Here is a 27,538-nt window from a genome sequence, read left to right on the forward strand (position 1 = left end):
TGATTCCACTCACACACACACGCACGCACTATCTGGTCTGTGGCACGTTAGTGTCGCTTTAATGGTTAATTAAACAAAGAGTGACATTCGGGGACATCGGCTGACTTGATAAGGACTTATTTTTTGTAATCATGCCGGTAGTTCACATCTAAGAAGCTGACTACAGCTCCTTTCAGTACACATGTAGATGTAGAGAAAGGAAAATATTCTAGTGAATGTATAGATGGTCTTTTTTGGACTTAATCACAAAATAATGGTTAAATTCATCATCTAGCGTGATACCTCCAGCGGAGACCATGAAGTCAATGTGATTTCTATGTCTGGTGCTCTGTAAACCACAGCGGCTTCACAGACTGGAGACACTTCCAGACTCCAAGAGGTAACAAAAGAGAATCTGCCAAGTGTTCAACAACTGTTTTAAGTCTTTTTTTTCTTTGTTGTGATGATTTTCCAAACGGCTCGTTGTTTAAATAAAAAGCTGCGGTTCTTGTTATCATTGTGTGCATTGTTTGCAAAGCTGAAGCGGCAGGCTGCTGTCTAGGTGGCCTGGAACAAGTCCAGCGGCTCTAGCTTAAACATCCGAACCACAGGCTCCACTGACACCACACACACACACACACAAGCAGAAACACACACTTTCATATTTTAATTTAGAATATTTTCCTTTTCCTATTCATTTTTGATAGAGTAGCTTTTGTGCAGGAGCTTTACACTGCAGTCTTTTTTCCCCGACTCATGTTTTGATCCCAAACAGGACAATAGTTTTCACAACCACTGAGGATTAGTCTCCTCTGCCTCTGCTTCAGTCCATCCTGAACACCTTCAGCTGAAGAAGGTAAAAAAAGCTCATTCAGAGACAGAGCAATCCATACTACATGTCTGTATCTGTGGTGGTGGTGGTGATGGTCATCGTCCCAGGCAGCCATGCAATCACGCAAAAAAAACAAAACAACAACTAACAATTACTATGGGTCCAACAGGGAAAGAAAGAAATTCAGGCACCAGACCCCAATACTACTCTTACATTTTTATAAGCTCTATAGAACTAGAGCTTTAAAAGTAGAATGTGCTTCTACAATAAAATCCTCTCAAAAACACTTTCAGTCCGTTTTAAAAAGCCAGTCAGCAGTGGGGAGGAAATAAAAAAAAAATCCAGGACTTCTGTTTTCAATCAGATGCGCAAAAAAAATGCTTAAATTCTTGCATATTTCACGATTGGGTATCATATAATATATGAGGGACCGCAGCAAATCAATGCTGCAAATTAAAATTTGGTTTAAAATGAGAAAATAGCTTATATACATTGGTGGGTTTCTTGTGCAATTATGTTTTTTAGTTTGTTTTACTTGAATGATTAAACAGCAAAGGGGGAAGGAGAGAAATAGACGAGGACTCCGCCCTCTATTCTTGGCCAAATCCTTCCGTCTCCTCGATGGCAAAGAGCAGCTTCTCTTTCAGCTGTTCAAAGCTTTTGTAGGGAGGCAAGTCCAGACGGTTAAAACTGAAAAGACCAAAAGTGAAGACCAAAGATCAGTATAAACAAGCACAATGAAACATTTACTGGTTATAAGCGGTGTTCCAAAACCCTGATTACATATTATCAAAGGGATATTAAGAGCTTCCTTCATTAATTGTGATGCTGCTCCAATCAGTGTCTAACTTACTACTTATTTCTTCCACTGTTTTCCTCCTGCATCATGCCATCATTCCCATTCATTATCTATTTCACTGATTGAATTATAGCTAACCTAATTTGTGTTAATCCTCGTGAAAAGTAATATAATTAAGTAACATCTGGGCAAAACGGTGTGTGGGAGGAATCACAGGTAGAGAGCTTCACTCACCACGTGTGGCTCCGAGGAAGCCACGTGTCCTTCCCCACCTTCTCAATGCAGAACTTCTGGGGCCCGTTGCTTCCTGCAATGCAAACGAAAATGAGAGGTGAGAACGCAGTTGTGCCAGATGTTTTCTGGGAACTTTCCCCGTAAAAATGTCCAGAAAATGTCAGAGTGATCCCATGTGAGAATACAGAAGGACAATTCACAGGGTGCGAGTTGGCGTGTTGATGACGGACGGAAGAAAAAGAGGTGTCACACGCATGGAAGACGCAAATGAAGATGTCAACTTGGAAAGACATTAAGATTCAAGCATTTTTGGTGATATGGCCCGATGCCGGTGTTGATGCGTTTTGTGAACAAAAACGATTTCAGCAGGTGAATATACACACGTCATGTCCTGCCTACTGCACGCTCTGCCCATGTTCCGCACATTTTCCAGAAAATTGGCTCAAGACATTTTTCGGAGCTCATGTTTGAAACTGGCTATAATCTGCTCTTCAACCTCTGACACATTCAGTCTCAGCTCAAATCCGAACAGGTTTACATCTGTTTAAAAATAACTGTGTGGGATATACAGTACAGCCCTTTAAAACACATTGTGCCCAAAGTTAAGGGGATCAAAAGTAACTGGACACTTCCTTGGCAGCCGTGTCGTTTCAACATTAGTTCAGGGAGAAAGAAGCTCAGACGTAGCTCAGAGTTGACTGACAGTTGTCATTTAGATAGAGCTGGAGTTGTCTGCAAGTATGAGGAGTGAAGAGGTGACTGGATAAGTGGAGAAGATAATAATGAGGCTCAAAAGAGGGAAAACATGGCAGAGAGAGAGGAATAAATGACTGCACAACAAGTCAAGAACGCTGTCCAGAATGGAGACAGAGAAGCTCCCTAATCAATGAGCAAGTGAAAGATTTAATGACGAAAACCTCAGAGGATTCACCACAAAATACAAACCAGTGGTAAACCTCAAAGAGACCAGGCTGCGATTCACAAATACAGAAAGAAAACAGCGGCTGACAAAATGATGGACAGGAAAAAGAGAAAAAAGAAGCAGCTCATGAGCCAAAGCCGCCACCTCATCTGTCAAATATGAAGCTGGTTCTGTTCTGGCTCCAGTGGAGCTGACACACTTGTTATTATTGATGAGGTCACTGCTGATGGAAACAACTGGATAGATGTAGAGTTATACAGGAGCATATTCTGTGGTCAGATTCAATCAAAGGCATCAAAACTCATTGGATGACATTTCATTGATTGCAGAGGGTTGTACACAAAATATTAAGTTTAATGATTTAGTTTCACTTTAACTATTTGTCCGGTGTCTTTTGAACTCTTAACACTGGGGAGCATGTGTATAAAAAACTGTATCACCAACAAATCAATTTAAAGCTGAGACTTGGCTCTTTAATGTAGTTTCTACTGTTCTAAACTGAAAGTGCTGAAGCTCAAAACACGTTTAACCGTCCACATACTTATAGTCTGTATATGTGTATAGTATATGGTAGAGTGGTTGCATGTTAATCTTTGTGTGTGTCACTGACCCATGAGTTCAGCGAAGCCGCCCAGAGGAAGCCTGCAGGTTCCAGTGACAAACTGCATGAGCCGCAGTCGCACTTCGTTGTCCACTTCTTTCACCAGCTGCAGCGAGGAAGTGACAACAAACACAGTAAATTACGATCCCCACAATACTGACCAGACAGACACAATATCAAACACACACACTAGGACCCTGATCAACCTGAATACTGTTGACTATTCTGCTCCTCTCTTAAGGAGGGTAAGAGTTATAGAAGTGTGTTTGTGTTGATGTGACTGTACCTGCCAGAACCAGATGATCTGTTTGCTATTCCTGGTGTAGTGACGATACACTGTGTTCCTCTGCCAGTCTTGAAGGTCCACCTCCTGCATGCCACACAGCATCACCTGGATAAACACACACACACACAGAAGTATTAAGATGACATGAAGAAAACAGGGCACACAAACAGACACAGGATTTGTCCCATATGCCTCCCTGAGGCCTCTAACGGGGCCCTCCTACCTGACCTGAAAAGCTATTTGCTACACGGACCCATGTGACACCCAGTTCTGGCAGTTAGCCATGTCTGTTGTTCTAAGAATAAGTACATCTACACAGAACAAAATGAGGCATAAACTGGATTAAATCTAAACTCAAGAAAAGTTAAAATGTCGGAAATAATAAAATATAACTGAGTTTTGTGCTTGGTGATTAGTATTGACTGATGGTCTACAGCAGGGGTCTTCAACGTTTTTCAGGCCAAGGACCCCCAAACTGATGGAGAGATGAAGCATGGTCACAAACTGTTCGTTTGCCTTTCAAAAAGCCCTCATCAACAAGGCCTCTCAGGAATCCAACAGACTGAAATCTTTCAAAGCAAGATAACTTTTATCCTCGTTAAAATCATAATTAAATAACAATGTTGATTAATTGGTTAAAGCTCTGGGGAGAGGGGGAGATTATGTGGATTAAAATTCACAGTGCCACTCACCTCCAACTCCTTTTCATCAAAGTACTGGAGCCACTGCAGTGGAACCACCTCATTGAAGCCATCCAGGAAAGCTTTGGTCTGACCTTCGACCCCACGGGAGAACCTCCACTCTGCCATCAGACTGTGAAAAAAAACAAAAAGCAATTACTCACTAAGACTGAGATCAAAGGTTACATATATCACTGCTGTTACAGTCAAACTGTCATTTGAACCTGATATACTCCTCCTTGTTTTCCTCAGTGACGAGGACGTTGGTGCCGTCAGGTTTGAGGTCATGCGAGGTGATCTTTCCCAAGATCTCCATGTCCACTGAGAAGTACATCTCCAGACCACACTCTTCAATGTTGTTGTCCCTGAGGAGACATGAGATCATGCTGTTGTCACACCATGATAAGAGGGCAATATATTGTTATCTGCAGATATCGGAGTCGCCCCCCTACTAGCTTCTCTGGTCTTTCATCCCGCTATGGAACTGATACTTGTAGTGTTTTGTGGTTGGTGTCACAGCATCTTCTCGGCCCACACTCTTCACTCCGAAAACCTTTTGACTTATTACTTAATGTTAGGTGTTATATAGTTGATTTACTTAATCCTGTTCCATCACGGTTTTGTTCTAGTTCTGACATGTATGTGAAAGAAGGTCCTTCGGTTCTCTTCTTGAGGTTAATCCCTTTTTTGGCCTGCTGAATGTGTTTTATTGTGGAGGTTTTCTTTATTAAAAACACATGTCAAAAAACAGCGAGTGCTGTATAGTGTACAGCCCTTAAAACCCCCTGACATATATTTCAGATTTTGAGCTATACACTAAAGACAAAAGTGTCTCGTCTTCCAGGTGAATAAGAAGAGGAAAACTCTATGGCTAATTGAATTAAGACCGCACAAATTGGCTCTTTAATCAAAGGCTCCAGAGTAAAGAGCCTTCAGAATGAGGTGCTGCGATATTTAAAACCATCAAGTCAGCAAGAATAAATTGGCTTTTTGAAGGTAATGTGATCATTGAAGTTACGTGATTATGTACTTCAAATACAGCCATTTTCAGACATGACCTGTGGGTCAAATCCAGAGAATTGGATACAGAGTTTTCCTTTCACACGTGCTTAACACAGCAGGAGGTTCTCTGCACAGACGTGTTCACAACAGCAACAAACCCTTCGCATTATTCAAACGAGAGGTGGAGCAGCCGGGTGCAGAGGCAGGAGGTGACGCAATAACTCTGCTTATAACCATTAACCATTATAATCCATTAATGCTGCGTAGATCATGTGATTTTCATTACAACACACAGACACCGACATCAGCTCTTATCAATACAAACTCTCAAGACATCTTCATCTGTGTCTTCTATGTGTGTGACGCCGCTTTTTCACCTGGAGATATTTGTTTTCTTTTAGTATTTTTCATTTTTGGATCTGTCGCGTGTTAGAAGCGTCATCAACCCCTCCTCTCGTTCCAGGTGAATCCAGCAGGGGCTCCCCCGCTGTGCTCTCACACTGAATTCTCCTGAATTTCTACCACTTTATTCTAGGGGCCAGGTGGAGAAAGTCTGCAGAAACTGCAGAGCCTCTCACTCAGACTTTTAGTTCACACATGCACCTCCTCTGGAGAAGATACAAAGAATCTGTGGAGATCAGTGCATGTCTGAAAGCCGCTTAGCTTAACTTTCTAGGCACACTGAAGGTTATGTAGACAAATTACCTGATCCATATGAGTGAGTTGTAGAACTCTGGGTCAATGGACTCGAGATCTTTGAGGATGAGCTTCTTGTTCAGCATGCGTTTGTAGAAAGGCAGAGAGAAGCCTGTGTCGATGAACTTGCCGTGAAAAAGTGCCTGCGGAAATAAATACAAGAGCATAAGGCTATTTGACTGTGAATCTGAAAATAACAATAAATAATCAGATGTGTACATTCTCTGTATTTTGTGTTTGAAATAACATAAACCCATACATGTGTTTTTACTTAATCCGTTTGTGTGTGTGTGGCCAGTACGTGAACTTGCCATTGCGATGAAGCGGCCTATGAAGCAGAAGTAGGAGAGGTGGTCTGGGTTGATAGCCGAGGCCGGGTTGATCTGCAGACAGTAGTTGCTCTTACCGGCGTACTCAAACAGACAGTACATGGGGTTCAGCACTTCATGGGACAACAAGAAGAACCACTCTCTGAAAAAAAAAGGTGCGTGATAGATGGAGACAAGAAGGCAAAGATGAAAGAGAGGATGACCAGGATGTGGATTAGAACAGAAATAGACAAGGAAAAGAAAGAGGGAAAATATGGAGGAAGAGACAAGGGAGAAGGTCAGAAGGAGCACATGATCAGTTACCGCTTACATTTTCTGAAAGGGAGTTTGCAATGAATTTCACATTTAACTATTTGTTTTGTCTTGTCTTATTTACCGGGCTAAGCCACCATAGTCGAGACCCTCCTCGCCTCTGAAGATGACGTACAGTCTCCTCCTCAAGTCGTAAGGCTTGAGCGCCATAATCTACAGGACACAAAACGCACACTATGATGGTTAAAACATGACATCAGCTAAACCACAGGCACATAAAGTAGTTATACATGCATTATGTTATCAAAATTTGAATAAACAGATATACAGGGTCTTGCAGTCAGTCAGTGTGGGCAGTGTGCCTTCAGCCTGTGAACCAAGTTGAACATGTCTTCTTGTTTGTCCTCGGAAAATCTACAGCAGTGGCCGGAAACTTGCGGCCCTTCAGCCAAAATTGGCCCGTTAGAAATAATATTTGTCCCGCCAGATCCCCAGACAATTTGATTATTTTTGTTTCACCATATCGGACTGAGACAGTAATTCATGGGAGTCGCTGGTGCTGATCTCAGTCATGGCAACAACATTCATAAAATCACTGCATCTTTAGCAATTTGTCTCCAAAGTGAAAGCACATTTGTTTTGTTGCTGCAAAATATCAAGCTGAATTATAGAGCTGATATTTTGAAAAGTAGTGATCTTGGGTCTGAGGATTGTGCAGATTGCTTAACAGACCTCTGAAACAGCCTTATACAAACTTATATATGACCCATACAAGTGAACAGAAATGAAGCAGATTCTGTTTCATTTAATTAAAAACGTTGACCATAAAATCTTCATTGCAGATAAAGCAGGTAGAATGAGGTAGTCTTCCAGACAACATTCAACACACAAACAATAAAAAGGGACAGTATATCTTAGAAGCGTTTAAGGAGGATTCACTAATGACAAGGAATAATTCTGAAGTTGACTCCGAAGCATCACCACATTTAGAACGGGCACTGCACTAGTTAGTTTAAATTACAACAGGAATGTGGTTGAGGGATCCTCTTACCTGCTGGAAAGAGTCTTCGAACAACGTCTGTCTGGAGACAGTGATCTTCACATGGCTTGGGAGAGCATTGGACTGTACAATGACAGGAGGAAACATTAATGCATTCTGCAAAAATAGTATTTCAATGTGTGACTGAGCGTAAGAAACACACTGATGGGAGAAAGTGAGTGGGAAAAAGAAATCAATTACCTGGCACAAGTAGCGAAAATGGGCAAGCTTCCATCGGAAGCTGCGCTCATAAGCGATCTGAGGGCCTTTCGTGCTGAGGTAAACAAAAATATTTAAAGTTCAAAATGTAGCGGGTGTAAGCTGAGAGAAGTTTTTTCTATAGACATGAATCTTCACCATATAATGGAAAAATGGGACGCATGTGGAATGTGCTCTAGTATGTTTTCATGGAACACACATTTGTCAAACTTTCCTAACCGTCTGAAAAAACATATTGATTTCCCTGAACGCCTCTTCGTGACATACAAACCTAAAATTAAATACCAGTGGATATATATTTTTCTGTACCGCACTTGAACTACATTAACGTTGGGTAAATTAAAGCATCTGGTCCGAGTAAACATGTTTTATGTACCAGCCTAGATGGCTGCAGCTCTACAGGCTATTGATCAAATACAACCCCCGTCATGGCTTCAGGTAACATGTAATGTAGAACACATGAACGAATAAATTGATTTTCAACTGTGTTCTTACACGGAGGACTTTCCAGTGCGTGGGTCGCTGAAAGTGGTGGTTCGGGTGTTGTGATCCACAAAGTAGCGCACCCCTTCCCTTGTGTATCGGATCTCCCAACCTTCAGGCAAAGGGTCCTCGTTCTGTAGCCTACACACACACAAAAAATATGTGTTTAACTATCCCAGGTTGGACACTCATTGACATTATGTATTTCATAGCCCCTCATCATTATGTTAACCATCACAAGTAAATGTTTAATCTTAACCAAACCCTTAATGTAAACTAAGTCTTAACCCTCAAAGGCCTTGTTCTGACCTTGTATTAATATCCATCCTGAAAGATCCAATCACAAGTGGTCAGCAGTACACCTTAAATAAAAATGTGTTATGAATGTGACCACTTCTGATCAGATCTCACTTCCAAGCTCTATATACAAATAAACACATGGGTCATTTGTGTAAGTGAAAACCAACTGATGCCACTGCGCTGACCAATTGTGATGGGATCAGTCGGGGACGGACGTTAATACCAGTTCTGAACAGGATCAAAAAGCAGTCGATACCATATGATCAGACTGTATTGATAGTGGCTCGAGTCCTCTGTTGGGAATAAAAACAAACGTATACCTGCGGACATGATACGATAACGTATTAAGCCCTCAAGGTGGAAACTGAATGGCCCCTATGGACTCATACCTGGACTGAAAATGTTTAAAATGGAAACTATATCCAAGTATAAACCAACAACGTACATGGACCTTTGTAATATGTAAGCTGTTTTTGCTTTACCTTTTCTGCTTTGACTAGTCTAAATGTGTCTTAGGATAAAGGAGTGTTCTTGCTATAAAAGTCAGTCAACCCAGGGACACTTAAAAACAAACACAACCAGCTGTGATCTTTACCACTATATAAAACCTTAGTAAAAAAGTCTGGCAGCCGAGAATAAAAATCATTATTACGCAATTAGTCTACATAAATATTTGTGTTCAGCATTACCCTTGGGGTTAAGTGGCACAATAACCATGTTTGTATTTCCTCAAAAGAGAATGTGCCCAAATTTATCATCCAACAGCTACTGAATTAGGTCATGAAAACTAAAATTGTTGCACAGTGAAGCGCATTGGCTGAGTTACTGATATTGATTTGAATGTGCTTTGACAAAGCAAAACACAAGAGAGATTGTAAAAGAAAAATCTTTTTCATCTGAATGTGGAGATAATCTGAAAACAGTTGCAGTGATCTGCACATCTTGTTCTTGTAGATTAAATGTTATCATACGTCATTGTTTCACTGAAACTAGGTTACCTGTTGATCTGAATGTTTTATTCTACAGCTTAGTCAAATTGTTGAGCAATTACTGTTAGTGACTGTTAATAATGTGAAGATCCTGAGACTACTGCTCACTCTTATCAATACAGACCTACAAAAAGTAGACTGAGCCAACCCAATGTACACAGTTACATTTTTGCACCTCCAATATTTTCAGTGAGAACATCCTGGAACTGGTTGGTGCTGGTCTAAGCAGGTGGATCTTGACTTTTAAAGTAAACGTTGGCACATCAGGTTGATGGTGCAGGATGTAAAAATTCTAATTACTCATCTTATTTTCCTTTTTAATTCCATTGTACTCACAAAATATACATTAATGTGTTTCCATCCTTTCTATTTTGTTGGTTTGAGCTCACCCTTGGGTCCGGGGGTCTTCCCACTGCGTTGTCTTGGTGTTATGGTTCACAAAGTACACTCGGTCATTAGAGTCCACGCGTCTCTCTGAGATAAAACACACACAGGAATCCTGAGTTTAACAGACAGAATGGACACTGTGCTCCATTATGTGGCAACAGATTATCACCAGATTATATGACAAGATGCCATCTGTAATCAGCAGTGACAGCTAAGAGAAGGATTTTCAGTGCAGGAGGTTGAGAGAAGTGCAAGTAACAAAACATTATCACAAAGCATTTGTACTTTCAATGTGCTGTGTACTGATACATTCTGTCCTTTTCTTACTTACTTCAAGTACAGTACAAACTGAGACATGTATGAGAATGTGAACTCACCCCAACCAGGAGGGAGCGGGCCAAGAGGATCATTCTCAGCAGACATCATGGATGCCTGGAAATGAGGGATGCACAAATAGACATCCATTCAGAAAACTCCAGGAAAGGAGGACAAAAATATTCCATATGTGTGAGATATAAAAATATATATATATATAAATAAAAAATATATATTCCTCCACAGGAAAAGTGGATACGTTTCCGAAAGAAAAACAAAAGAGATCAAAAAATTGTGTTTTGATGTGTTGGCAATAAGGGCTCTGTGACTGGTTACTGCTCAATACGTCCCAGCTGCCTGTCTTTTGATTTGTTTTGTAAGCTAATCATCATCAATGAAGATGACATCACCGCTCAGATCTAAGATGTGGGAGAGGGACCCTCACAAAGAGAAGCAGATTAAGGCCTCCAGATATTTTAAATCCTGGAAGGACAAAGTTCTCACTTTTGGTATAAATGAGTTGAGCTAGATGCCAAACAGAGAAGTGAGTGAGGGGTGCAGAATCTGTAACCGCCATCAGAAGCTGGTCGCATGATTTCCAGGCTCATTGAAATAAAATGACCACCAGTTTCTGATCTGAAACTTGCTTTTGAATATCACAGTATGTGACCTTTCTTATGGCAAATATGTATAATTTAAAGTCTTTAAAAAGTCGTAGGAGCCATTTCAGAGCCCTAGATATAAAAGTGGTTTAGTCACTGCACTGATCTTTATCTTCTGTTATACTGGGTTTAGTATTGTAGAAAGGTCTGAGCTGATAAAAACTGGAACGATTCAGTGTGGTCAGGTGACGTAGTAATGTTCAGAGAAAACCTTGAAGTTTGCAGATTACCAGTATATACGTTTGATCAGCTAAATTGGACTTGTATAGTGAGAATGAATAAGATAAGACCACGTACAAATATCTGAGTAATCCAAAATGTACAAATTTACAAAGGCAGGACACACCGGCCATGTTGGGTGTTTTGTATGTACTAGTGTGTCCCCTCTTTTATTTTAGAGGGTGTTTCACTTGAATATAAGTATTAGTCATGTTAATGTGTATGGTATCATGTGGATAGTTTGGCAAGTATGATTAACTCAGTTATTAAACTGTAAATTGAATCTGAATTTTACAGGTATGAATAAAACAAAAACAGTGATTGAGGGGACATGGGTATGGTCAGGAATGACTTACAGAGTAGAGGTATCTCTGGTTGAACTGGTGCATAGCTCCCTGCAGTTGGCTGCGTTGGCTCTGCCACTGCTCAAAGTTGCGGACTGACTCCATGGTGGGACGCTGCCACGTGGTGGTGCGGGTGTTGTGGTCCACATAATAGATTCGACCCCGGTCATCCACTCGTCGCTCCCAACTGGCAGAGTGAAGGAGCAGGACAATTAACAAAGACACTAAAACAGGCTTGTAAGCAGGTGGCCAGGAGAAGCAAAGGTACATTTTACACAGGTTTAATAAAAGTTGGTCAGAAACAGAAACTAGCGCTTCAGAGGCCTGCACACACACAACTTGACTAGCTAGAGATTTTACCGCACGGCGCACACACAAATTACGTAACTTGCGAGAGGCAGGACCAGCTAGATATAATAGTTTTTACAATTCTTACGGTTATGAAACCGTAACGTTATGAAACGGTTAATCCTGACATCCCTAACAACAATATACAATACCTACTAGGGTTGAGCAGCTAGACCATGATCTTTGTGATATAAGATGTTCGTAATGATCTGTAATGGCAGATTTTGCATTTGTGTAATGTTTAATAGAAGAACAGATATGTATTTAGAAGAAGTAGATAACAAATGTGTTTCTGTGACTTACAAGAGTTGCAGAGGGGACTATAAGTGTTTATGGCCCTCACATGTGTGTCTTAGCAAATGCTTCACTGCAGGGGTTACTTAGTGTGTCTGATAGAGATGGGTGAGGGGAACTCTGCATTGTATACAGGACTTGAGTCTTTTGATGTTGTAAATCTAGATAGGGGATCTCGGAGACAGATTGTCTCACACCAGAAAGGCACACCAGGGGTCTGAGACGGAGATCTGAGACAGGAACTCTGCCCAACCTGGTCAGACATCAAGAGGCTGAAGAATACCTTTTGGCTCCTCGCGGGGAGGGGCTTCTGATTGTATAAGTGAAGTGATCCTCCTGTGCTCTGTGCTCATTCTGTACACGTCACACTAGGTGGCTGTGTGGGGTGAGCCCACCTGCAGGTGTAAATTAAACTTACCAGAGAGACAACTGTATGATTTGTGCTTGACTTTACAGAAATTCCCATGACAGATCATAGATGGACCAACTTGCGATGAATATAAATTATTATTATTTGGAGTAGTAGCATTCAGTTAAAATTAAATTAAATTTGACCTGCTTTAGTTTCACACCTGCATTCCCCACAAAAAGTACTTGCAACACCACATACTTACACACACACACCACTCTGACTGCCCCGTTGTGTGTAGGTGTGTGTCTGTGTCCCGCTGATACAGCAACGCGGGGGGAGGTTGGGGCAGGCAGAACATGGAAGTTTACATTAATCAGCTTAATGTTAGTTTTTCGCGGTTGTAAATAAAACTTTCCGCCTAAATTCCAAGTTGATGGATTGTAAGCAAGAGAGTGAAAGACAGAGAAACTTTGTACATAACCTACAGTAGACTTGGAATTACTGGAATAATAAACCTTGATTGTCCTTAAAGGTTACATCACAATTACACTGGACAGTCTGCCTTCGGCATCTTTGGAGACACTGAAAGTACTGTCAGCTGTTTAAATATTTAACTTTTTAAACATATCTTTGGAGACCAAAAAAACTGAAAGAAAGCCATCTTGTTTGAGGGGGTGTTAAGGTGAACATGAATGAATGACTATGTATTTAGGCAAAAAGTAAGAGAGATGAACCTGGTAAAGTTACAGATTCTAGTCTCAAAAGGTGCCAAGGACAAAGAGTGAGTGAAGGCCAGATACTCACCCTGGTGGAAGTGGCTGTGGTCTCTCCCAAGTAGTCGTCCTGGTGTTGTGGTCTACGTAGTACGTTCTACCGTGCGGGTCTTTCCTCTGCTCCCATCTAAAGGTTACAACAATTGTTTGATACTTACAAGATCTTGGCTAGAATGTCACTTCGAGGTAGATACATCATCATTATATAAAATAGATATTTAACATGAAACTGAAAAAGGGCGGGTGGTGGTCATCTTTACCCTGGTGGTAGAGGATCTGGAGCTCCAGCATTGGGGGCCTGTTGTCTGGGCTTGGCCCCGTCTGTAGTTACAGTGGCACTGCTACTAGTGCTACCACCACCAGCTCCTGAAGCATTTGCTTCTCCCAGTGCTGGGGAGGGAGAGGAAGATGATGAGGTGGCTGTGGTGGTGGTAGCGGTGGTGGCCCCCGTGGCTGAAGGGGTTACTGTGGAGGAAGCAGCAACAGCATCGCTATCAGGAGGTTTAGCAGCAGAAGAGGGGGCTGGAGCCTGTGTGGAGGGGGGCTGAGAGGTGCTGTTTGGTGCTGTGACAGAGTCCGGCGGGACAGCATCTTGACTGCAGTCCTCGTGGTCGTCTGCATGAGACAGCACATCACCCATTGTAGCAGATGATGGCCCGAGAGCCACGTCACAGGACTCCCCATTGACTGCAGGGCAATTCAGAGGAAGACAATGGTGCGGTTTGAAAGCATGGAATAAACTCTTTCTAAATCCATGACTTGATGTCTGTGATGTATCTATCTTACAACAAGTCTAGTAGTCTAGGAATCTACATACATATATGTACCAATGCATCTGGATTTCACCATCTGGTTTATCAGCAGGTATTAATCACACATTCACAGAATCGGCTATCGGTTTTTTAACACATCTACATTCATAAGCAGATAGCTGTTAATAGAGATTAGCCAAAATGTTGTCTGGACCTAAAACACCCACAAAAAGTTTTGTGTTTTGTGTGGAGAAACATTTGAAACTTGTTACCAGTGTACAGCGAAAAGAAGACAGAGTCTTGGCCTGAATATTTCCGCTGTCTACTCTGGAAGCCCCAAAATGTTGCCCATTGCCCCCAGAAGCTTATTCCTTGTCAGACAATAGCTGATGGGCTTAGAGACTGATCAGCAAGTGTCTCTGTGAAACTTCCTTACTCTGAACTATTGTCTAAAAAACAGTGTATGTCAGTGCATGTCCTGGTCTCTGCACCATAAGTCAGCCTATAGAACTTTCCGTGCTCAATGGAGCAAACTGCTTTTAACCACTGAGTTCATTCTTAAAATATTGTTAAAAAATACCATACAATCAAACTATCTGATGTCTTGTGTGTGGAAGTATTTTAGACTCATGACAAATGTGACAACCCATTTTCGGCATTATGAATAACGCATTAATATTCTTCAGCCAAACTCAGCTCAGTTTTATCAGTCTGCTCTTGGTGCTCTGTCTGTCCTCCTCAGCACACTGCACTCGGCTTATTTTCTCTCCGCTTTCTTTCTGTCTATCCCTCCAGGGAGTTTTCCACAGAGGTGCTGACAGCAGCAGAGATTACAGGCCCCATTTAATGAAAATGAATCTACTGTTCTTCTCTACTGCTCTGTGCGCTGACTAAGTGAACCATGAAGCACCCTGCTCAGGCAACGCAATAACTACCGGCTGAAAATATGCACGTCTATGACCGAGATGCTCCGATAGTGATCATCAGAACTTTATCGTATTCATTCAGTAAATATTTTGTTTTTATAAGTGAATCATATTCAGTGATATTATCAGTCTGAAGGTGATCATAGTCATAAATGAGAAAAACACAAGAAAGCATTGAAAAGCTCACAAACACACTGTTTAAATGCGAAAACACAGGGGTTTTATTTAAGCTACGGCAATTCACACCAGTGAAAATTCTAACTCACCGGTCCTACTTTCTGTGTCACTGTCTGAGGGCTGGTGGACTGGGGTGGAGTTGGGTGTGGTGTCTCCATTGACAATGTGACTAAGGGCAGGGCTACAGGAGGTGGAAGGCACCTGAGCATCCACACCGTTGGAGGCCGAACAACAATCTGACCGTGGGTCCAAGTCAGTACCATTCACTGTGCTTTAGGGAAGAGAACACAAGCATTTATTACCTCTATACTTTACTTGATATAATCGACATGTATACAGTTTTGCTAAAATGAAGATGTAAATTCTTTAAATAAAACTATAATTATGAAGCCATAATATCCTGGATATCAGTGCTACCATGTTGAGCTGGTGACGTAATTTGGAGCCAAAGTCTGTGCAGGAGTTCAGCCACGGTACTGAGGTCCCAATTGCGATAGCTGGCAATAATAAAAGTCTCACCCCCATCTTGAAAGCATCAAATAACAAATTAAAACTGTGTTGAAATACACTAGGGTGATAAGAAACCATGTTTGGGAAATATCTATCAGTGTGTGGTTAGATTTTTTTAGGGTTAGCCCTTTTCCTGTCTGCTGACATGAAGGGGGATTATGACCTCTTCTGCAGCCAGCCCTGAGGGGGCTATTGAGATGTTGGCTTCACCTTTGGGAGCTGACTGATGTTTATCTTTGTAACAGTCAAGGGACCACACTAACACCAAAACAAGATCTGCCATACGAGTCAAATTGAGGTTTTGTCTAGGCCAGGGTGATAACAGCAGGCCAGCTGGTCACAAGGGGAGACAATTTCAGTACGACGAAGGAAAATCTTAGAAGTTTGTACTATAGTTTTGAGGATCGGGTAAGACACACTGCATTGGAAGTGATACCAGAAGAAATCCCACCAATTCTTACCACGGTCATGCTGCTTTCACAATTGGAATTCGGATGCAACTGTTTTTGAAGCCAATCAGATGCACGGAGGTTTATTCTCTTGCCATTCTAGATTTAACTTTAACAACTCGTTATCCCACCATCAATCGTTTTGCCTTCACATTTGCAGCAGAATTATAACTCCTTTATTTATTTTTTTAAATCGGACAACACTGTAGGCTGCTGGATGATACCGAACTCTTGTCCAAAAAAGTAAGAGCCAGGTTCCACTACTTTTGCAAGACTTTTTATTATATTTGCTTATGCTGCAGGCACTGTCAAATCTGGTCAAAGATGAAGCAGATCAACTGGGTTTCACTGTGTTAAACTCTTGGAATAATATCAACAATGTGTCTTTTTTTCTTCAAAAAATGTTTTTCATTTTGTCATAAATATTTAATGTTGTAGAGAAAGTTATTAAGTTATTCAATTAACTTAATTTTGTAATTGTCACTGACCTCAATGGTCTGATTTAACGCTGTGACAATTAGCACCTACCTTTCAAACTTATTAAATATAGACGCAGTCACAATAACCGCAATTATTTTCAGGCTTTGTAAATCACAATGCGTGTGCTAAATTAAAGTATTTGCATTTACTCTACCCAATATTTTGCGCACTCAGGTAGAAAAGCCCGATACTCTATATTCATTAAGGCAAACGCACTGAATGGACAGTGCGTGGTATTCTGCACGCAATCCTCAGTGCGCAGTTAGTAGATCAGCTTGCATGTTTTTTTGCGGGTGAAATCAAGTTTGCCCACGTTTTACACGCGCAAACCTTTAGTAGATCAGGCCCTAAGTTTGAAATACTTCCCTGCTTGGGTCTTGCAGTCCTCTCAGCAACTGCAATGCAGAGGAGAGGAGCCAGGCAGCCACAAACATCTTAATCCCCCCCTCCCCACCAACCTCTCGTCTGGTGCTAGGAGCAGACGTTCCTCCTTTGTGGCATTCAAATGAAAATCCTGTTAGCCTCATTGAAGGGCACTTTTACAGTGTGACTGATAACAGAATAAAGCCGGATGAATTAAAGCAGGAGCAGGGGGATCAACCAGATTGAGAAGACACAGAGAGACAAAAGACAGACCTCTGTGAAAAAAAAGTTTAAAGATGTTTTTAGTGAGATGCACAACAAAGGAAAATGAGTATCATCAGTAAATTGACCTTCACATAATGCTTTAGGGCACATTGTAAGAGAATCATGCTAACACACAACACTTACTGTTGGCATTCTGTTAGCTACATCAAAAATCTGTGGTTCATTTAGTTTGTTTACCTGTTAGCAGCCCTTGAGGAAGTGGATGATGAGTCTCCATTTTCATGGATGGCATCACCATTCTGCTGGACTTCTGGGAAGAATTGGAAGAACAATGTACAATTTCTACAGTGTTTGTGTCTCTGCAAAGTTTTTTGTGGCATTTCTCGCTTCTCATTTCTCTTGTTTCCCCTCAGATTGTCATTCACTAGTTATATATGGTACATAAAAAAGATAATCCCAACAAACCCAAAACATAAGTACTGAGCTCACTGGTGCCATTTGCAGCATTGCCGTTGGTAAGCTGTGCTGGTTCCTCCTGGTCGGTAACGGTCAGTCCATCTAGGTAGACAGTCAGCTCCCCGGCAGCCACAATGGCTCCCTTCTGCTCCACACTCAGCTTCAGCACCTCCTTCACATTCTCCACTGCAGAGCCAAAGCAGAGATGTCATGGGATGAGGGATTATAATGTGAATGACACAACCAAGAAAATCCATTAGAATATTTGTTATGCTCACATAAGAATAAAAAGCACACTAATCTGCAGTGTTTGATATCAGACTACAAACTGGCTTAATAGATTAAGAGTGCTACTACGATAAATCAACCATAGGCCAAACAGCAAAACCGAATGAACTCTTGTGTGCCATCTTTAGAATGATCTGACTTTTGTATTGTATCTAATATACAATGTTTATTCTGTTTGTACTATAGTATCACATCAGAATATATGATAACAATGTACAAAGAGCAAAGTAACAAAAAGAAAGAACAAGTTCAGAATGCATATCTCTGATGTTGACTAGTCTAATCAAATCATATCTTAATGGACTTGCTGTTCGGTGGTGCTGTAGTAACACATGGCAATATTCTATTACAATACAATTCAGTATATTGGATATTTGATCATACATTTTCTGTCATGCTGCTCCAGTGCTTTCATTAGGTCCAGTGTGGCTTTGCCCAGCAGAGCGTCTGCTTTCAGGGTGTTGTGACTCCATACTTTGAAATCCACCTGTGTGTGTGGTGTTACACTCCTAGATGGTCCGGAACACACAAACAAACAGCAGTATTGTCTATATATTCATCAGACTCTTTTTTGAATAGAACATATAAATAGAATAACGAGTTTCTTAGCATCTTTCTGAATTCTACAGATGTTTGGCAAAGCCCAACAATACATTTTGTTAGACAAAGAAATAATGCAAATAAAAAGAAAATAACAAAAAGAAACCACACACATATTTAGATGCTTCTCGTTCTTCTAGATTACATTTGCATCGTATGGTCAAAACAACCAAATAAGTTAAATACCAAGTATATAGCTGGACTAGTCATAGTCAAAAAATAGAAATAATGGCTCATACTTTCAGTTTCTCCATTTTCTAAACTCTGTTCCAACTCCAAAAAATCTGCAGGTTGAGCGACTGATGTACTCCGCTCACACAAAGCTGCCTCTTTGTTTTTTCTGTCCTCTCGCACTACACTACACACACTACACAGGCAGAGTCACCGTATTAATGGTTGAGCACATCAGTCTATAAAGAAATATCTAGGATTACAGCCTAAGCCAGGTTAAGGCCCTAGTATACAAAAGATTCACGGAGCGAAGTTAAGACCATGAAGAAAGCAGCACTCTGGCTCGACAGTGATAATTACCCAATCAAGACAATTAGCATTTACAAGGAAATGTCTTTGGCATTTGGCAGACATTCAGAAGCCAAAGAGCTGCAAATGTCTGCTATGTTCAGGCTGCAGGCTCCAATAGTTTTTCAAATGATACAAAGAGCTCTGTGTGTTGTTGGACAGCATTTTTCCTTGTTCTAATAATTATCAGATGAGCCACCCGAGGGATTTTCTGGTCATATTAAGAATTTCAAGAGAATTTTTTTTCTAAAACTTGTTTCAACAGCCTTATGTTTGTTGCATAAAGTATACAGTTCATTTTCTCACTAAAATAACTCCTCGGAATGAGGAAAGAACTGTTGCTCTATTTTCAACTGCTTTTTACATGAAAGCAGGCCGTTTGGGATTCCAAACTTTTTCAAGGAAAATTCTATTTAGATGGATTATGAGAGGATGTATGTTTGTGGTACTGTGGATTCACATTGTGCCTCATTTTATCTCTGCTAAATAATAAAGGTTGGTTAAAGAGGTTTCATTACCTAGTCTCCATCACTCAGTTCTGGACAACTACATTTCAAAAAAGGAAATAACACACTAGATCTGTTTTACATATGAAGTCTCTCTCAGCAGGTAACTGAAAATGCTCCATTTAGTGCAGGAGAGGGGTGGTGTTTGTGTAGAGCACGCAGGAAGCCGCACACTACTCGCGCTCTCTAAATTCACACACTCACATATGGGCTCAATCAGACATGACACAGACTTTGTACTATGGAGCTGGCAAGGTTAAGTCTGTTTGATGTCCGTTTAATCTGATTTGGACATTAGCGTTCACGCATACAGCTGCTTCGGGTAAAGCAGCTTCTGACACACACAGACTGTCAGAATCACAGAGTATGCGAATTGATGCATCTTACAGAGTGAGCCTCTCATCCCATTTAGGACTGGAGGAGCTGTGGGACTTCACTGTACGGCGCGACTCCCCCTCCGCTGTCACCTCCACATAAATGGAAGTCCCAAACAGGCTCTTCTTCCTCTTGATCTTGGCACAGGAAACTGGTAGTACATGAGGGAGGCAAAGAAACAAGTGGAGATCTTTACTTTCAACATTTTATATTTTCACTATATAGCCAGCACTTTTTCAGACAGTCATGTTACATAATATGATATGGAACCCGTTTGGAAGAAAAAAAATAATTTTCACACAGTAATTCCTGTTGACATGGTGCGTCAGCATGAGCACTAAAGGGAGTGATACGGTTTAGAGACTCCCACACATCACAGCCTGCTGTGTTTGGACTCACCAATGGCATGAAGTTGTGACGTTCCTCTGTGGTTATGGCTAGACTCTGCTCTGGATGAGGCTGTGGCCATGTCATACACCACAGTGGGAAACCTTCAGAAAACACACACACACGACCCGACAGACAAAGTAAGTCAAGTCAATTCAAGTCTCAGTTTATTTTCAAAGCATTGCTGAAAACATAAGACTTAAACAAAGGGCTGTGCAATCAAAATAGCAATTACTATTACGACGCAAAAAATAGTTTAAAAAGACAAGAAACACTATAATAATAAAAGCAATAAGACGATAAACAATTATATAAAAAGCAACACTCATATGAATGCAAAGCAAAGGTATACAGAAGAGTTTTAAAAACAGTGCAGAGAAAAGCCTGGCCAACAGTGACATTAAGTGGAATAAGAGTATACAAGTCAAGAGGAAGTAAGTGCAGGTATGACCTCTTCAAAATCATTAAACAATAAAAATGTAACCTTTGATAAGACCCACAGCTGGATAAAACTGGATTTAATCACCAAATTCATCAATTTGATCAACTTAAAATCACGATATCATCCCCAAATTTCGAAGGTGGTACATAGGTCTATCATGGGCACCACCAAATATACGGATGTCAGCTTAACTAATTACTATAACAACATTTAAAGTCATCCAAGCTATGATGTATTTTTGTTTAAAAAAGGCAAGCCCCTCCCAAACAGTGGAACGAGACGCCATGCTCTAAGGAAAGCTCTTAAAGAGAAAACAGTATTGGCCCGAGAATAGAACCCTGAGGGACTCCACCATGGAGAGGCCCTAAGGAGGACACAGAGTCACCAATGCTGACAGGAAAATGTCTGGTAGACAAGTAAGACCTGAATCCTTCTAGTGGTGCCTTTCATCCTAACACGGTGCTCTAGGCGAGGATCATATTTTTTACTGTGTGACGAATGCAGCTGTGAGATTTAAAAAGCATAAGAATGGTGAAATCCTTTGAGACGCTTTCTAATAAAAGATCATTAAAATCTTTTGAAAGTTCACTGGAACACCTGAAGAATGCCAGGCATGTTTAAAAAAGATGCATTGCAATTGTAAAGTAAACTTCAAACAGTGCACATAGCCAGTAAATTCACAAATAAGAAACAGGTGAACTCTACAGGGCTCAAGTACACTTGAGAAGTCTGAGGACTTGCTAGCAACTGCTGTTTGAGCTTGAGCCATAATACTGTAAAAATGACATTGATATGCCTGTATGTTGTCTGTCCTTTTTACAAATGATAAACTAACTAAATCACTGCTGGCCCCATTTCAGTTTAAAACTCTGGTGTTACTGTTTTAGTCTGCACAGGCAGAAACTTAGACTCAATGATGAAATGATGATGCAGTCACCCACATTTGTTGCCTGTTTAGATCTTATCTTAACTACCAGCAGTGAATGAAAAACAGTGCTAACACTTACTGTCAGAAACAGTTCCACCTCTTAGTCCAAGGAAAGAAACCCCTACTTTTCGCCATTTGCGTTCCTTGTTAGTAGCATTTTCAACTAAGCAACCAACTGCAAATAGACAATCTGCTTCCTGTTTACACTGTCATGCGTAGGGAGAGAGAAAGAGAGAGAGATAGAGAGAGAGCCTTTGAAAACTTGGCATGAGTGGAATCATAAACCCTGAGTGTCCTCAGAAAACACCAACATACTTCATTGGACTTCTGGCACAGTGGTTATATTCATATATCAGTACACTTCATTATGTGGTGTGAGTTGCATCCATATGCTCTAATCAATGGAGAAAAAAACATTTTTAAACACTAAGTTAGAGATCTTATTGAGAAGTGTAAAACATTGGAACATTATAAAACTGTGGCAGAACATATGGCCATGGCGGCCATATTAATGTAGGTAGGCAATTAATGGAAAACACTGTGGAGGCCTATTAATCTGTTTATCCAGTTTCACAAACAGCTCTGCAGGTTTGTGATGAGTGAATCCTCAAGTTCTATTGTTTATGCTGTGATATGCAAGTGTAAAAATGTACCCTTAAATTATTTTTTGTAAAACAGACTCTCGATTCTTAATAGAACATTTTAATCTGGTCGACTAACAAACCTCAGCTATTTGTGAGAATTTCTTTTGAATGACTTAACACACGTAATATTTACCAGTACCTAAATCAATCATTCTTCAATTCTTCATTAACATAATGCTGGGTAAAAATCTTGTATACTTACAACTGGTGTGTGCTGCTAGACCCTCTGTTTCAGCCTACTCCGTGTCCCATGGTTCCTCTGAAACAATAAAAGGAGGTAACCTTTAGGCCAAAGCAGGCACAACAAGGACCTAAAACCGATTTGTTCATACAGTCCATTTTATAAATGTTGATCTAGAAGATCAGCTTGGGGCATCCCTTATCAAAGTCATTAAATATGGCTTACACATGATTGTGCAGTCAAAATGACTAGCGGAAGACTGAGACATATATTCAATGAAGAGCCTCATGCTTTGAAATACATGAATTGCAGAAAGAAAAAAACTGAAAATTGTAAATATGCCAGAAGTAAACTCATAAGTCAGAGTCCCAGGTTGATGACAACAAAGTTATACAGGCACTTAGTCAGAAAGTTACCATTTAATGCAATCTTCATAATATTTGTATAACCAGCACAGTAGAAGAGGCTCCTTCAGATATTTGAACTCCCTGTGCATTTGTGTAGTAATGCATTGCAGATGGTCAAACAACTAAAACCTTGCTATCCTCCTCCAAAATATCTTGTGAAGACAACCGACAACGTAGAAAGATGGGATGTGACAAGTTAATGGATGAAGTAATTCTTGACATTTCACCATGATCCCCACGAGTCATACATCACTCTTTAAAAATGATGGTATCCATTAAATAAAATAATGCGCAAAATATGTTTAATTGCACCAGCTCATACAACTTCTGTTCGCTGGGAGAGAAATCCTCAACAACTGACAGCAACATAATCATTGCATGTCTGTATGTGGTTTGAAAAGAGGAATTTCTCCAAGACTGCAGTTGGACTTGGTGGACATGTCGGGCTGTCCCACATCTAGGTTACACCTCATCATGTTGGCTAAAAATCGGTCATACTTTTAACCTATGTGGATCATTTTTCTACAGGGTTTAAGTCAAATCTAACAGACAGGTGGATCCTTCCATGCAAGCCACAGCATGTGTGAGCTGCAATAATTAGTCACAAAATGTATTAGATGAATACAAAATTAGTTAGCAATTACCTAAATAAGTAATTTAATTATGTCTCTGCACAAAATTAACTATTTCTTAAAATGTGTATTCATATTTGCAGGTTCATTTTTTAACAATGATGAAGTGAGTATACTTTGGATCTTGACTGTTTCAGCAAAACAAGAAATTTGAATTGCTCAGTTTCAACTAGCATTTTTTTTACGTGTTTTATTGATCAATTTGTACAGTTTATTTTTAAGTAATTGGTCAATTATTCAAAAAAAATGCAGAGCTAATCTAAATCAAAGGCCCCTGGCTTTCTATCAGTATACATGAAGGACTAAATACAATTTATTTTCCTGGAGGAGAAATTCAATTGCCACAAGTCAAAAAGGTTATAAAAATGCACTCTTGAGTAAAAAAAAGTAAGTTGCACAATAATATTTAACAGGTGGTCTATCACCCAAGACACAAAAACGATATATTTTACTTAAATTTCTTGCCTGTTTAATTTATGTGACAGCTCAATCCCTACTTTATTTTGCTGGCATTTAAAATTGCAACAGAAGCCATAAAAAAAGCAGTCAACTGAGAGGAAACACTGTTTAACCGTGTATATCAGGTCTGTTCCTGTTTTACTTTTTTTCCCTGCCTGTAGTAAGAAAGATCAGCACTGGTGGTATAGTGGTGTATTTGCTTACAAAACAGGTAGCAACCATCTTACTGCCAGAAAATGCGTTTCATATTTGTGGTGCATGTGCCAAAAGCATTTTCGAAAGGAGGTTGTTGACAGACCTTAAAAACTGCACTCATATAGTTGTGCTGCACAGTATATCAAAACTATTAAAGAGTTTTAGTACTTTGTGAATGACAGTGCTTCCACTCCCAGCAGGCATGGAGGGAGTGCCTGATAGGCTTGAGCTCACCCTTCGTCCCAAAGTTGCTATATATTGTAAATGGGATAGAGGAGGATGTAAATTCATTTTAAGATGGACACACAAAAGACACTGCTGGTATGCTTGTACTGCTGGTGGATTTTTTACATCAAGAAATCAAACAGCAGACCTGGACCCTGAACCGCCAGCATCTGACCACAGCAGCCACAGCTGCAGCAGGGATTCTTTCCAATATAATAAAAACTTGCTGTTAATGTTACAGCTAACGTTAGACTGTGTGATGTTAACAGCAATGTTACTGTGGTTTGCTTTCTCCAGAGAATGACCACAAAATGGGGTCCGGACTTTCTCTGGAGTTTGCCTTTCACATGGGAATAATGTATTTTCAGATTCTCCAGTCAGACGCATTCACAACACAAATCTACAGAGGCAGCATACAGGAGGCAGTACGTAAAGTATTAATTCCGCTGCAGAGATCACGTTTTTGTTTACAGAATTCGCAGATCCACATCCTCCAGAGAAACTCAGTTCAGTGCATGTCTGAAAGCAGCTATAGACAGAAACTGATCTCAGTCCACTCAGTTTCTCACTGTATGTATAGCTGCTATGTCCATCAAGTAAAATAACTACTTTCTAACTGATAGTGTCACGGCACGGACACGGACAGCATATCAACAGACAAGATACACCAGCACAGCTGCTCACTCTCTTCCAATGCCGTTATTATGGTTACTGGGATGCTCTGAAACCTTTCCATTATTATAAAATGTTCTAATGCTGGTAAAATAATGACTGTAATTGTACATCCACGCTGAAATATAGTAATAGTCTACACATTAGGGGAGAAATTTCTGACCACAGACACTTTTTTTCACCACACAACACCTTTATTGCACAATTGGCAGCTAACATGACTAGGACTGGAGCGACGCATCTACATCATCGCTTAAGTAAATATGTAGATTTGCGTAACGTATGTCGACACGTCGAATGGAGGGTGGCTGCGCCAAGTCAACGCGTGGATTCACCCAAAGAGCAAGCTGAAGCGGAAAAAATTGCCCTTGATCATCATAGGTCACCAATAGGCAGACCGCGGTCTGGAACCGGACCCAGACGCCGTTCTTTAAAATTCCACTTTGTTAGTGCTTCTACACGTTAATGTGGGTATCTGGCATGTCTACCAACCCAAAAACACTGGGAAAAAAACACTCGCGCGTTTTGTTATGGTTCCTCTAAGTCAGAAACGTCATGCTTGAGTGACTCGATTGAGCTTCCTGGGTTTTGTGTCGTAACAAGGCACTGGAAGTCTCCCTACATGGCCTTGAACTAAAACTACATCTTTTTTTTCTTTTAAAATTAAGCACTTTATTTTAAGATGCCTTTTTCAAAAGCTCTTTATATAGTTTTTAAATGCAAACATAATTTTACTTGAAACGAGAAAAGAACATTTACTTTATTATTTTATTATTATACTACCTCCAGTTCAATGTGAAAATTAATAATCATTGTTGAAATATTATTGAATTGTACTTGACAGTCAGTATTTGACTTCATACAGAAATAGATACAACAAATATTTGGCACTGAATCATAACGCATGTTCGAAATTATGATATTTCGGACCTTTGCTTGAGGAAATTTTGTTTTTGATGAATTCATTATTATATTAATCAAGAAATAAAAATGTATCGTTTTATGAATCGAAAAAAGAATCGCAAGATTAATCGTTAAAAATAAATAATTGCTCTGCTTGCTCTGTGTTGTCACTGACAATGTGAATTAACTGACACACCAGTGAACGTTCCCCTAATGCAAAAGGCTAAATTATGATTTTATCAATTAAGTTATATAAAAACATTTTCTTCCAACTTTCTCATTTTGTTGCTTGTGGTGCAAAGAGCCTTTATCAAAGAGTAAGAATGGCTACAATTTTCCTCCACATATTGTGCGAAAATGTAGGGTTAAATTTCAAGTCTATGGTATCAGTAAGCTTTTGGTTAAATATTCTTTTAAAAACAATAATTTTAATGCGGATGAACTGTACACTGTATATTCACTGTTTTGAAAATACAGTTAAATCTAAAACCACATTCAAATACACAGTTGAGCATCTACAGAACCAAAACACAAAAACTTCTTTCATAAGTAACAGCCAGTTACTCTGCAATTATATCATGATTTTATGTTTCTTATTTCTTATTTTTATTAGGGGCGGATGAGCCTGAAGGACACCGATGTGACGACCATGTGCTGTCTCCAGTGGCAAAGAAGAAAAATGAAGCACTGGGTTGTTATGATTATAAAACTGTTAGACAGCTCAATTCAATCAAAGTTATACCTTTAATAATTTTAATAGTTTTATGAAATCAAGATTTGATTTAAATTTAAATAAACTGTTTCTTGTGGAGTAGTAATCAATAGTTTGATATATAAAATAGTTTAGACTAAATGTACTTCATAGAAAAACAAGAATTTGTTAACGTATCAAATTGTTCAATGGACCAAACGTGAGGATTTTTTGGACAATTCTTTAAAACCTATGCAGGACATTCAATGAGAAACTAGATCTGCACACTGACTGCTCGTTCAGGCCCCTGTGAGACATAATTTCTGTGGGACGTTGTAACATCCGAAGACGTCTTGTGTATACTGTAATTCACATTGCTAGCTGATTAGCAACACAGCGTAGCAATTAGCCATACTTCTTAGCCTTAGTTAGCAAAGTAGCGTCAAGCTAGGTGGGTTTGTTTGCGTAACCAGTATTCATTTGGCCAGGCTCAGCTACGCTCCACCTCTTTGCCCATATTTCAAATAGGCAGAAATTGAGGTGCCTACTTTGAACTTCAAAACTGCACTTAGGAAACCTGTGGGTGACGTCATAGAAGCTTTGTCCATCTTTTTTTATAAAGTCTATGGTACCTAAACTAAGATAGGAAAAGGTCAAGGTGAAGAAAAATATGGTTCAAAAGGATATCTCAAAAATAAGAGGGCTAAAGAGAAAATCTAAAGCTTGCATTGATCAGATGATTATTCTCCATTATTTGATATCATATGATAAGTGATGTCATGAGGAAGTCACATTGAATTTAGAAAATGA

General features: G+C 40.0%; 1 protein-coding gene and 1 long non-coding RNA gene across 4 annotated transcripts in view; one reads left to right on the forward strand and one right to left on the reverse strand.

The window, feature by feature from the left end:
• The first annotated feature begins 126 nt into the window (after nt 1-126).
• LOC117754313 lies at nt 127-22,712 on the forward strand. The gene is made up of 3 exons (XR_004612376.1): nt 127-256; nt 1,954-1,955; nt 22,698-22,712. It is a non-coding gene; the product is annotated as an uncharacterized LOC117754313 (long non-coding RNA).
• Nucleotides 456-27,538, reverse strand: part of LOC117754283 (NEDD4-like E3 ubiquitin-protein ligase WWP1) — a 30,070-nt gene continuing 2,987 nt past the window's right edge. The window contains exons 2-25 of one of the 3 annotated variants that reach the window (XM_034573121.1): nt 22,566-22,622; nt 20,362-20,453; nt 19,975-20,113; nt 18,347-18,471; nt 17,708-17,860; nt 17,456-17,525; nt 15,281-15,462; nt 13,597-14,023; nt 13,368-13,463; nt 11,582-11,756; nt 10,407-10,461; nt 10,032-10,116; nt 8,366-8,494; nt 7,853-7,925; nt 7,664-7,735; nt 6,737-6,825; nt 6,343-6,502; nt 6,041-6,174; nt 4,558-4,698; nt 4,346-4,466; nt 3,654-3,758; nt 3,377-3,473; nt 1,845-1,917; nt 456-1,501 (exon numbers count right to left, since the gene is read on the reverse strand). In XM_034573121.1, the coding sequence (XP_034429012.1) occupies nt 1,402-1,501; nt 1,845-1,917; nt 3,377-3,473; nt 3,654-3,758; nt 4,346-4,466; nt 4,558-4,698; nt 6,041-6,174; nt 6,343-6,502; nt 6,737-6,825; nt 7,664-7,735; nt 7,853-7,925; nt 8,366-8,494; nt 10,032-10,116; nt 10,407-10,461; nt 11,582-11,756; nt 13,368-13,463; nt 13,597-14,023; nt 15,281-15,462; nt 17,456-17,525; nt 17,708-17,860; nt 18,347-18,471; nt 19,975-20,113; nt 20,362-20,431 (2,871 nt within the window). In that variant the 5' untranslated portion in view covers nt 20,432-20,453; nt 22,566-22,622 and the 3' untranslated portion in view covers nt 456-1,401. Of the gene's footprint in view, nt 1,502-1,844; nt 1,918-3,376; nt 3,474-3,653; nt 3,759-4,345; nt 4,467-4,557; nt 4,699-6,040; nt 6,175-6,342; nt 6,503-6,736; nt 6,826-7,663; nt 7,736-7,852; nt 7,926-8,365; nt 8,495-10,031; nt 10,117-10,406; nt 10,462-11,581; nt 11,757-13,367; nt 13,464-13,596; nt 14,024-15,280; nt 15,463-17,455; nt 17,529-17,707; nt 17,861-18,346; nt 18,472-19,974; nt 20,114-20,361; nt 20,454-22,565; nt 22,623-27,538 lie in introns of all 3 variants that reach the window. The other 2 variants (XM_034573122.1, XM_034573120.1) reach the window with 2 other exon arrangements.

This window comes from Hippoglossus hippoglossus, chromosome 20, assembly GCF_009819705.1.
Source record: "Hippoglossus hippoglossus isolate fHipHip1 chromosome 20, fHipHip1.pri, whole genome shotgun sequence".
In the NCBI taxonomy this organism is placed as follows: domain Eukaryota; kingdom Metazoa; phylum Chordata; class Actinopteri; order Pleuronectiformes; family Pleuronectidae; genus Hippoglossus; species Hippoglossus hippoglossus.